Below are 13,042 nucleotides of genomic sequence, written 5' to 3' on the forward strand. Positions count from 1 at the left end.
TTTGCTTTTTTCTACAGGACCAACTACGTCCATGCCAAGACGCTGAAATGGTATACCAATGATTGGGAGAGGTTGGAGTGGTGCTTTGGTGGGGACTCTAATTGAAGTCTTCTGACATTGAGGACAACTCCTGCAAAACATAGCAACATCTGAGCGCAAACCAGGCCAGAAAAAGTATCACTTGATGCGAGCGGTGGTCTTATGCTTCCCTAGGTGGCCAGCCCAGGGAATGGAGTGCCCCAAAGTAAGCACTGTTTCACGGGCTACTTTAGGGACCACTAACTGTTTAACCTGGCCGTGCTGGTGGTATAAGATGCCATCTTGCAGAATGTACAGCTCTTTATTTGTGTCAGATTCAGAGTCCTTTTCCTTGGCCCTCAGCAACATGGCAGACAAAGTTGGATCAGCCTGCTGCATTTGTCTGATGTTTGTAGGTACTGAAACACCTAAAGGCATATCTGGAGCAGCCTGAACTGATGTCTTTCCAACAGTGTGTTGAAATTTTTCACGTCTTCTTTGACTGCGTGGCTTCCGAGTCTTCCCGGGATCTGTCTCTAGTTCAGCCTCAAAGAAGGGTAAAGCACTGAGGGTTGCATAATGCTCATCCTGATTTTTAGTTTGAGCCCTTGTTATAGCAACATTGCACTCTTGCACTTCTCTCAACAAATCATAGATGACTGGCAGATCCTCCCCAAGAACTACAGGATAGGGCAGATTATCAGCTACACCAACCTTTAACAGATAGGGTGTCCCCTGCACTTCAATAAACAGATCAGCAGTAGGGTATGGTCTTTCATCACCATGTATACAGCAAACTGATATGGTTTCAGAGGGGCATGTGTAGTCTTTTGACACATATTTCCTGTGTACCAGAGTCTGTGTGCTGCCAGTGTCTATTAAAGCATTAATTTCTTGTCCATTAATCTTAACTGTGGTGATTTTATTTGACTGCTTTCTCTCAGATTTAATATCCACGTTCTGGTGAGGCACAAAACACATCTGAGACAATTTGCTTTGATTATTAGGACACATGGGCTTAGTGTGACCTTCCTGTCCACAAAGGTAGCACACTGGTGGCCTTTTACCTGGCTTCGAGGTATTCAGAGGCTGCTTTTCCCTTGTAAAGGGCTTACCCACACCCGTCGCTGACCTCTGAGGATGCTGAGGGGGTTGCGACCGACGTGAATCTCTGGCAGCCTTCCATGCACTGTTGCTCCATGGCTGACTCTTACTTCGGGCAGCTACAAACACATCAGCCAGGGTGGCGGCCTCTGCAGCAGACTTTGGATTATGCTCCTTGATCCAGACCTGAAGCTCAGGACACAGCATTCTTAAAAACTGCCCCAAGATAATAATTTCACCAACTTCTTTTACAGTTCTGTTTTTCGGCTGAATCCATTTTTCATAAAGTTCTTTCAGTCTTGCATACAGTTCCTTGGGACTCTCATCAAAAACTTCAAGACAGCAAAATCTTTGCCTGTATGTTTCTGGGTTTATATCATATTTTTGCAAAATGGCAGCTTTTACCTTCTCATATTGCAGTGAGTCATCCACATCAATATTAACATAGGCACTTCGAGCCTTACCAGTGAGAAGAGGAATGAGGTAAAAAATCCAGTCTGACTCTGGCCAGCGACAAGCAGCTGCAATTATCTCAAAAGTGGTCAGAAAATGTTCAACATCATCTTCAACAGCTAGTTTCTCCAGTTTAGGATGATGAATATGCACAGACCGACCTGTTAATATGGAGGCTGAGCCAGAACCCTCATGCTGAGATGTTGCTTGTGTCTGATAATCAGCTGGAGTTTCAACAGACTCTGGATCAGTTGATGTGGGCTCTGGAAGTGGGGTGGTCCTGGCCTGCACTTCCATTTGCAAAAGCCGAAACTGGTGTTGCAAACTCTTAAAACGCTGTTCTTGCAGTATAGCATCCTCTCTCTGCTTTTTATCTCAAACTTCCTGTTGTCCCATGAAAGCCTGGAGAATCCCAGCAATATCAAGCAGAGTTGGCTCCCTGGTATCCTCTCCTTCAGTGTCTCCAGCCACAACTGAAATTCCTTCTTCCATCTCCTTCTCCCTCTCTGGCAAGGCCTCTTTGGCCTCCATATTATTTCCTCTCTTTGGGCGCACAGCATTCTGCATGGCTCAAAAAGTTTGTCTGGGGAGAAAAAAGGGCAGAAAAATGCAAAAACAAAAAATCCTGTCTCCTCAACTGAAGGATCCCACTCCTGACACCACATGTGATGGACCGAGTTGAAAACCAGGAGGAGCCCAGGAATTATTAGAAAAATATAGTTTCCATTTATTTAACCCCCAAAAATTATATTTACAAGACTAATAAATGTTGAGCTCATAAAAGAGGTCAAAGAAACAAAACTGAACTCAGGCAAAGACTGCAAACTTAACAAACCAAATGACTGCCCAAACATACTTAATTGACCTAAACATGAAATGACATACAAGGGTATATATAATGGCTGATCAGACCATTGTGACACAAACAAAACACAATCATAAATCACAAACGATGCAGTACAATCTAGTTTGTTAATAAACTAAACACTAAAGAAGAAAGAAGAAAATCAAAAAACCCCATTAAACCCTAAACTCAAATATTTAATTAAATACAAATACTTTGTTTTTAAAATAAAGAAAACACACATTCCCCCTTCAGCAGGAAGTGGTGGTGTGGTCCAATTATCTTCCTTCATATTTAATGGTTTCAAACCCTGGCTACCATCTTTTGTCCAGCAACTCCCAGGGATGATGGCAGGTAAGAAATAAAAAGACAAAGGTTAGTCAGAAAGCAAAGAAATGAAGTAGTATGAATACATAAGTAAACTAAATGTGCGTGCTTACAAATAGAACAAATGTATCCAAACCAATCAATAAAGTTATTGGCAACTAAAATGTATTACTATGTTCAAATGAAGAATGAAAATACAAAAGTTACCGACTTTAGAGTGTGGCCTTAGAGTGTGGCCACGGGTTTGGCCATCACAAGCAACTTGAAATGCTCCAAAAAATGGCTCCACAGCATGTAAAAATATAATATTAGCTCTGGCGGACTTGGTTCTATGGTAGGTCTTAAAGGGTTAAACAGTCAGTTTCTGTCAGTGTGCCCCAGGGTGGCTGTGGCTACAATGTAGCTTGCCATCACCAGTGTGTGAATGTGTGTGTGAACGGGTGGATGACTGGTTGTGTAAAGCGCTTTGGGGTCCTTAGGGACTAGAAAAGCGCTATACAAATACAGGCCATTTACCACAGACAGCAACAACACACATGCAGAAATAAATGAGAAAAATAAAGTAAAGTAAGTAAAATTCAATAAAGTTCAACAACACTCAATAAAATTCAAATAAAAAAAAAATCAGTTAAAATGACAATCAATCTAATTGAAACAATTGCATGTTATGAAATTGGCCTCAAGGATTCTTAGTTTAGATTTAAAAGCACTTAATAAAATGAATTCAGTCATTTTCCATTCGCTCTGCAGTTTTTTCCAAGCCAAGGGTGCTAAATGGACAAAAGCTCTTTTACCAAATTCAGTTCGGGTAAATGGAACAGAAAGTAACAAGTAACCATGCGGACGAAGAGAATCCGACCAGCATGTTTCATTGCAAGCAGGGAACATATATAAGAAGGTATCAACCCAAGTATCGCCTTATATATAAAACTGTATAAATGAGAGTTCTTCTGACTTTCCAAAGCAGGCCGTCCTACCTGAGAGTATAACTCACAGTGGTGAGTCTGAGATTTACTGTTAACGATGAACCTCAGTGAAGCACGATACACAGTATCAACCATTCAAAGACATTGAGCAGAAGCATTCATATATAGAGTATTTCCATAATCCAGCACAGGCAAACATGCTGCAGCAACAAGCCGCTTCTTTGTACTAAAAGATAAAGTTTTATAGCACAGAACTTCACCATTATGTAGGACAGGTGTTGCCAGTTTGGCTGCTGAATGGATAAATTAGCTTCTAAGGTCTTAACAGTGGGAACATTAATGCAACATAAGAGTGATGGTATTTAAAAAAAATATCACATTGAGATCAGGAGTGCTCAGGGTGGTATGGCCGTAAGCATAGAAGGTGGAGTAGTTCAGGTGGAAGCGCAGGTCACCTACTAAGGTTGGTGGTTTGATCCAGTCTAAATGCCAACTATCCTTGCAGAAGATACTAACCCCATGTTGATCTCAGACATATCTATTGAAGTATGCATGTTGAGCACGTTCTTCCAGTATTGTTCACTGTTTTCCTTCCTTCCTTCCTTCTTCCAAAAGTTGATTCTGTTCATCTGGACGTAGCATTTTCAATGGAAGACACGTTTCGTTCTTCAGTCTCAGCTGACTGCAGGTTTCCCCAATCTTATAAACAGCACATTTGCATAATGACTGAAACCAGCCCACTGAGGGAACAATGGGCTGGGAGGTCAGTTCCTTGATCATTAATATGCAAAAGTTTAATGACCAATGGCCATGAGTACCAGTCACAGAGAATGGGGAATGGCTGCAATCTCAGCATTCTAAGATGGTGAAAGATGTACCCTTAGGCCCCCTCCTCAATTCAGAGAACATGCAACATAGGAGTGATGGTATTTAAAAAATATCACATCGAGATCACAGTTTTTAGGCTCCGTGTTAGCTCAGACACATGTCCACCTCACAATCTGGCTCAAATACAGTCAGGTGTGCTGTGACCTTTAGCTGCATTGTAACTGAGCAATAAATCCAGAAGTACCTCAGATGACATCCAGGTGTGTCTGCTTTTTGGTATTGTTAAACAAACACGTTGTGATCGGGATTAGCAAGATATTTGTCATCACTGTGAGACGTCTAAAGAGGCAGACTGAACAGACAAGTATTTAATTAAATGAATCATTTAACTTTTTTAAAGTTCTGTATTTTCTGTCTGTACCCAGATTTGTTCATGTGTGGAAGTTGTTATATCTCCTCAGAAAGTTCTGTATGTAAAAGCGGAGCAGCAACGTCCTGTTGTTGACTACAGTTAACTGTAGTCTGAAGATGATGAGACTTCTAACCACAGTTTCTCCTGGTTGGGCCGGAAAAGTGTTTGTGCTGTGAGAACATTTTTGCTTTGTTGTCTGTGGTGAAGTGCTTCAATCTGCAGTGGAGGAAGATGGCAGCTTTGTGGTCCTCACCCTTTTTCACAGTCACTCCTCCCAGTTCTTTGAGGTCACCCTGTGTTTGACTGCAGAGGCACTTAAAAAAAGAAAAGTTTTTGTGGTTTATAAAAGACATCACTTACTCTATTCATAATGGTGTGGAAAAAACAACAACAAAAGATAACAACATTGTTTTGTAGTGCAGCCCAGAATGTTAGACACACAGACATCAACATGAAAACACACAGCATGGGCAAAAATGCCACGCTCACTTTGATAACCTAAATGACAGAGCATGTATATATTTTTTTTATATTATACCAAAGTAGTTTTTAAACTATTGTACTGATGATGGGAGGGTTGGACAACTAAACTCAAAGATTCTCGGTGTATTCAAGGTCTTTAGGTTTTTGTATTTAAGGTTTTTCTAGTGGCGGTCAATCCATGAGCAAAAATGATCTCTCATCCTCTTTCCACCATTAGTTTTGAAAGTGAATCCTGATTCCTTTTGACCACGTAACTGTGCTCAACATCAGCCTGACCAACCAAAGCAACCCCAAGCCTCACACAGTAGACAGGAAACACGATGGGGTCACGTCATCACCCTCTCTTCTTATCTGATCATACAGGAAAATCTGGGCTTATCAGATCACATGACCTTTTTCCATTGGTCCACAGTCCAATCTTCAAGCTCCTTAACAAACTAAAGCTTTCTCTCTTTTTGATTAGCATCTCCAACCAATGGTTTTCACCGCTGTTTAGTCCCAATCATTGAGTTCTCTTTGCACTGTGCATGTGGAAATTATTTCTGTTTTATTATTACAAATAACTGAGTCCTCCTGCAAATTTTTTTATGATCTGATTTTTTTTTTTTTTTTTTTAAATTATGAAATCAAGCGCATTTAGGGATGCAGGCCCAACAGTCTACCTGAGTATTGTTGCTGACCATGTCCATCCCTTTATAACCACAGTGGACCCATCTTCTAATGGCTCATGTGCACCACTGCTCACTGTTTGTGTGAGCACCCTGTTTTTGTTTTGTGGTTGTGGGTTTCACCAAGAGTCAGTTCGACTGTGGCTAACCGATACATGCTTCTCTTTAGTAGAACATAAAGAAACACAACCACGGGCTAAAAACAGCAGGGAGATCATTCAGTAGCTGCAAACTAAAAAGAAGAGCTGCAGTGTAGGATGTGTTTGTGTTTGAGACTGAAGAGCTTTTATTCTTATTTTCCTTAGTCACTCAAAAAAAGATCAATAATATCAATAGAATCATTCCAGCTTTTGATCAGCACCATGGACAACAACTAAGGTTAAAGGTCAGGGGAACAGCCACATGTATCTAATCTAATACTCATAGCATTTTCTTCAGCCAGGCTAGCATAAGCCCATAGAGATTCAACCATGCTAAAGTAACATAAAGACAGCTGTTTTTAAGCATGGGACAAAGAAAGTAGCCCGTTAACCACAGGTCCTCACAGACGGACTGGATGGGTACCACCTTACCAAAAAGGTTCACTCATTTATAGTAATAGTCATTCAACAAATGTTTTCCAGTGGACCAACATCTAGATATATTACACATATATTACAGTATAACTACAAATATTCAACATATAAGTGGTAACAGTGTTTCAGACCTTTACAAAAACACAAACTACTCACCTATAAGAGCTTCATCCTTTAGGCGTTGACCTTTGGCAACACTGCTCAAACACTCTCATCTCTCCTTCCTCTTCCTCTCCTGAGCAACATTTCTTTTCATTGCTTCCTCAACATAATTTAAAATGCTGCTACTACTAACAGGAAGAAAAGGTAGGAAGTACAAGTAATATATATCCTTGTAAGCTGTGCGTTTTTTAAAAAATGTTTTATGAACTATAAATGAATATGTGACTCATGCCAGACACCCTTCGGGGCCACATCACCTGAACCGTTTCAGAGCTGCTCCTGTTAAACCTCTCAGTGAAACTAGGAATGCACATGAATCATATTTAAAGTCTGCTGCCATCTACTGGTTACACTTGGTGTTACAGCAGAGCAGCTTTAACAATGGCAACAATTTAACCTTTGAATGTCCACCACGTCCCCATTTAAAGGCAGGAATAGGGTTTGGTTGCATTTTTACATGCTACCTGCTAAATGTCCCATTTCAAATCAGCAATAAAAATTCCATCTCCACTTTATTTTGCATTTTAAACAGATAAAATTCCACATACAGGGTTGCTCCACCTCCACCAACTGTAGTGATTTTGTATTTCATATAATCTCAGCATGAAGTATGAAATAGTTGCCAGGAAAAATAACAAGATGAATAGCATCGGTCTCAGCACAGAACCCTGTGGAACTCTATAACTACATATGAAGAAAAAAAAGTGCCCCACCCCCCTCAGTATAATGTTTGAATCCACTTTCAGCTAAAAAAAAAAAAAAAGACTAAAATGTACACTGAGCTGTAAAATTGTTGTCATCTCCATAACCTGCTTAATTAATCCAAATGAGCTTTTCTGGTTTATGAACATGCAAATCTTCCTCTTTCCTTTGTTGCTTTTTTATTGTTCTTCTGCCACACATTTCCCCCCTCATCCTTCTCATCTGCATCCTGCTTTGTGCACGTTGCGGCCATTTTTACACTGAAACGTCACAAGGTCAGGGAAGCAGGAGGCACTGAAGGTGCTGCAGCACCCCCTGATGGATGATTGAAGAGTTGTGTGTCCACAGTTACTGATTAAAACACAAGGAAGTTTCAATAATTTAGTTTGTTTGTTTTTGGATTTTAATGATGTTTTGATACCACTAAATATTCTAGTAATTTTTACCACATTTGTGGAAAACAACACAACAGCACAAAATAATGGTTGCTGTCTTTGTGTGCTTTTTACCCAGGTAAAAACCGCGTTGCCATAATTTACTTTTAAATCTTCTATTCATAATTATTTTTAATGGATGCAGCTTGGTCACCAGAATTAGTTGATAACTTCATCACTTCATTATCTCGTTCAAAAATGGCCAATTCTGTCTATAAGGGAAAAAAAACAACATGAAAGTTACCATCATGCAAATATTAAGCTGATATCACATCGATGGCGTCCTTCTTTTATATACAATCTATAATTTACCTCATGTTTTGTATGTCTAGCAGCTTTGTTAGCTTTGTTAGCTCCCTACTGTCTCACTGGAAACTGACATGTTTTTATTATCATGGGCTGCTCTCATTTTTACTAAGAGACAAACACTTTTACTGCTTTTATAGTTACGCGAGTGCACATGAGTGCTGCTGATTGGCTGAGGAATATAGTAGCCATGGTAAACCAATCACATGACCAATTTAAGATGACATAGCAACAAGATGCTACATCAACCCAAGACAACCCTGAGTCTCCAATTTTGTGTTAAAAGTGTTGACTTCAAACTACACGCCAAGTTTTAAATTGTGTTGATAGGCCATTGATAGGCCAAACCAGCACGCGAGCAATGCAGTTTTACTTTAATACAGTCTGTCAAATTCAGACATGTGAGGTTGTGCTGAAAAGAATGACACCTAAACAAGGCAAGGCAAGTTTTTAAAGGGGTAATGTAGCAGTAATATCAAAAGTAGTCAAAAACAGCCAATTATACCCTGGACATCGGAGGGTTAAACAAACGCAATAGCTGGGTTTCATTTGACGTAGACGTGACGTCGACGTAAAGCGCGAAATTTGACTGGAGGGCGGAAGTGAAAAAGATCAGCGCAAAATCACAGACAGACAGTACGCAAAATGCCTTTGTCCTGTTGTGTTTACGGATGCTCCAGTAGGTCGACCCGAGAAACTGATAAACGGTATTTTAGGGTACCAAAAATAGCCCAACGAAGAGGAGAAAAATGGAAAATTCTAACCGAAAAACGTAGGAAAAAATGGATTTTAAATTTACGTTTACAGTCGGGAGGAGCAGAGTCTGCCAATGCCCGTGTCTGCAGCGACCACTTCGTCAGAGGTAATGTTATGTTTGCAAACGAACTTATTAGCATTATGTTGTCGTTAAATTCTCGTTTACTTAGTGCTTTTAAGTTAGTAGTCTAATATTGACTTGATTGGGACTATAGGCTGCCCAAGTGCTTTGGATGACGAAGAGTCGGAGGACTGGGCTCCGACGGTCAATCTCGGCTACGAACGAAAACCCAGATCGGAATCAGTTCTCAAACGAGATAAAAGAATGAAGCTTAAGGCAGAACAGCATCGATGTGCAGAGGCGATTTTGGATATGCAACAGACGGCTGAGAGCCCGAATTTGAGCCTAGTGACAGTGGAGAACCCCGAACTGCAGCTTCCAGCTGAGAATCCACAACCAGAAGACTTCAGTGTGAATGAGACATTCACTTATCCAGGTAAGATATTGTGCTGAGATGTAAAACAAACAAGAATCATGTCAAAGAGAAAAAGATGCCATTATCTGTAATGATTATGGTCCAAGTTACATATTACATGTTTGTGATTTTTTAATCACAGAGTAAATCCATACCATTTTATTCAGAAAAAAAGAAAAAGTGGCACTTATTACCGTCAGGCACACACCACAGGTTTTTGTACACTGCTGTGGTTCTTATATAGCCAGATTCCAGACAGTCTCCTTTCACAGATAAGTAAAGATATCCGTAATGTAAGGTTTCTGTGGTGAGAAACATATAAATATATTTTTTGTTTAGACGCAACATGTTTTTTTGATTAAAAAAAATAATTACATTAAATTAACATAGTGAATTAAACACATTACACCAGATTCTAATAGCCCACTAAAAAACTCCTACAGTGAAAATGAGTAAAAATTGAGGTTGCCTCTATTATGCTGATTATGCTCCCCCACTGTTATATTGCAGGCTGTGCGGATGCTGGATGCCAGACAGAGCTGACGATGGATGACATCGAGAAGATGGAGGATGTTTTGAGACAGAACACAGCAGAGCTGGTTGATCTTCGGAGCAAGGCTCTGGACACACAGTTCAGCCAGGAGGCTTTTGAAAAAAATGAAGACAAGACAAAGTTCTACACAGGGCTCCCCAACTTCTTAGTTTTAATTCAGATTTTTGAACTGTGCGAGCCCTATATCACCTCGGGACCTATGTCTTTGTTGTCCAAATTTGAACAATTCATACTAGTTTTGCTGAGGCTGAGACTAAATCTGCCCCTGAAAGATTTAGCTTTCAGGTTCAATATTTCTCTGTCCACTGCTTCTAGAGTTTGGCATAAAGTAATTGACATACTTCATAAAAGGTTAGAGTTCCTAATTGAGTGGCCAGAGCGACATGTTCTTCAAGCTACGATGCCACTGAGTTTCAGACAGGCATTTGGATGTAAAGTGGCTGTGATTGTTGATTGCTTTGAAGTCTTTATTGAGAGACCATCTAATCTTCTTGCACAAGCTCAAACTTGGTCCAACTACAAGCACCATCACACTGTAAAATTTTTGATTGGTGTTGCCCCCCAAGGCTACGTCACTTACATATCTTCTGCCTGGGGAGGGAGAATTAGCGATAAGCAGATCACAATAGAGAGTGGCCTCCTAAAGAACTTGTTACCTGGAGATATTGTCCTTGCAGATCGTGGGTTCAATATTGGCAATAATGTGGGGTTTTACTGTGCTTCACTACAGACACCGGCATTCACTAAAGGGAGAAAACAGCTGTCAGCCTATGAAGTGGCAGAGACAAGGAAAATAGCCAATTTGCGTATCCATGTTGAGCGAGTCATAGGTTTAGTCAGGAGGAAATATCAAATTCTGCAGAGCAGGGCTATGCCAATAGAGAACATGTCCACAGAGCCAGGTGAGACACATGCATTGATCGACAAGATTGGGGTAATTTGTTGTGCCTTATCAAATCTCTCCGAGTCTGTTGTCCCACTGGAGTAAGGGGGGTGGGTGGTAATCAATCAGTTAAAAAAAATTAAATGTCTTGTCACTGTCACGGCTCACAGAAGGGGGTGGAGAGGAAGAGTAGTGTCCAGTATCGGCTGCTTGGCTCTGGTGATAAGTAGAACAGGGTATAGTAATAGTAGTACCTAAGTCCTGACTCCTGATTAGTCTGTAAATGTTTTCAAATGAAATATTTCTCTCCAACTGTCATATTGTGCTGGCAGTTTGTACAGTATTATACTGTGAGATGGATTGCAATCTATTTTGTTTATTTGTTTAAAAGTCTAATCTTGTAAATAAACCACCAATGTATTATTATGCTGCCTCAATAGCATTTAATCATTGTGTAGTGTTACACAACACTTAAATGACACAATTAAATGTACAATAAAATTAAATGACAATTTGTGCTCTAATGCTACGTCAGAGCAAATACAATAGCCAGAACTCATAATGACTACCATCAGGTCATAACAATATTCAAAATGTCATTATGTTGTCGTCCTTTTATCACATTACACATGTATGTTTGTAACTTGCTGTCCCAGTATTTCTGGGAGTATACTGTTTCTAAAAAAACACTCAACTTTAGGAATCGCATCATCCCAAAACTCAAGGTCAGGCAAAATCCTTTCAACAAATATGTCATTGCGGTTCCACACAACAAAGTCACAGTACTCTGCATTTGCAATGTGAAGCTGTGCCTGAATTTGGTAATAGTAGTCATGAGTTGGGTCCAGTGTGACATTATCCCCGTCACTGATGAGGCAGAAGCCCTTCTCCCCAGCACGCATGCGCAGGTTGACCGCATCTCTCTGAGAGTGTGGGCACTAAAATCACAGTGATGAGAACAACAATCAAGATTTATCTGATGAAACAGTGAAGAAGCAAAGATGATGGGTGTGGTCTGTGTTATCATAATCTCTCATTGCCCAAAACAAATGTCTATTTGAGACAGACAATAAAGCCTCATCTTATCTTAATTGAACAATAGATTAGAAATTAGAAAAGGCATTTCCTGCATTTTTACTCAGTTCACTGATTCTTATGGAAAGATGTCACACCTATGGCCTTGACTACAACAGAGTCAATACCTTAATCTCGCAGATGCCAGTTCCATGACAGTCACAAGTGACTATCCCATCAGGGGAGGACCCCATGTATGGCCACTTGGGGTTCAGCCAGAGACCGCTGTCCATACATGAGAAGCCTGCATGCTCCTGGCTCATAAGCTTCTCATATGCTCCTCTGGCTTGTGCTTCATGTTTGCATCCATAACTATAAACAGTACACATGCCAAACATGAAAAGGAAATTATTACTTAGTATTGGATGTGTAAAACAGTAAAGTGATGTATTATACAATATGCCATTACCCTAAACTATACTTAGTTCTTACCCTGTATAACCCTAGCCGTATAAGCCTATAACTAACCTCCATCTTCATAACACTTTTTTAGTTACAGTTATGGACAGTTTCATACCCCAAATCTTAACTTACGTTAACTAACGTTACTTTTCTTAGTAATTAGTTGCTTTAAGAATATTTTAACTCAATGACTAACTCAGTTAGTTACTTTTTTGAAGAAGTAACTAGTAGCTATAACTAATTAATTACAGGGTTTTTTGCTCCGGTAATATGCTTTATGTTATACACACTTTCCTTTAGGCATTGAAAACCTATTTTCATTACAATAGAGATACCCAGTTATCTTTATCGATGAAGCCAGACAATGCTAATCAGTTAGTTACAAGGATGTCTTACAGACCTGGATGTGTACATATCTGTGATCCTTTTCATATCTTTAGATTTAGATCTATTTACATTGTGCAGTCAGATGGAGAAAAAATGTGCGGATCTACTCTATTATTAAAGAAAACTCAAAAGAATGATGTGCAGCAGGCTGATCAGGGACAGACGGGCTTTATTCCAGCAACTCCCAGTTATTCCAAGACCAGGTGAGATAAACAGTAAAATGTCACCTGTTAGTGACTCTAACCTTCTGATTAGATTAGATAAACCTT

General features: G+C 39.9%; 2 protein-coding genes across 2 annotated transcripts; one reads left to right on the top strand and one right to left on the bottom strand.

Moving 5' to 3' along the window:
- On the bottom strand, positions 1 to 2,450 carry LOC120728272. The gene has a single exon (XM_040023071.1). The coding sequence runs from the start codon at positions 1,870 to 1,872 to the stop codon at positions 178 to 180; it is 1,695 nt and encodes a 564-aa protein (XP_039879005.1). The 5' UTR covers positions 1,873 to 2,450; the 3' UTR covers positions 1 to 177.
- A 6,648-nt stretch (positions 2,451 to 9,098) lies between these two features.
- On the top strand, positions 9,099 to 11,177 carry LOC120728288. Its single transcript, XM_040023076.1, has 2 exons — positions 9,099 to 9,495; positions 9,985 to 11,177. Exons 1-2 carry the CDS (start codon positions 9,324 to 9,326, stop codon positions 11,013 to 11,015), a joined length of 1,203 nt encoding a protein of 400 aa, XP_039879010.1. The 5' UTR covers positions 9,099 to 9,323; the 3' UTR covers positions 11,016 to 11,177.
- The last annotated feature ends 1,865 nt before the right edge of the window (positions 11,178 to 13,042 follow it).

Source organism: Simochromis diagramma, unplaced genomic scaffold (genome assembly GCF_900408965.1).
Source record: "Simochromis diagramma unplaced genomic scaffold, fSimDia1.1 OVJJ01000341.1, whole genome shotgun sequence".
In the NCBI taxonomy this organism is placed as follows: Eukaryota; Metazoa; Chordata; class Actinopteri; order Cichliformes; family Cichlidae; genus Simochromis; species Simochromis diagramma.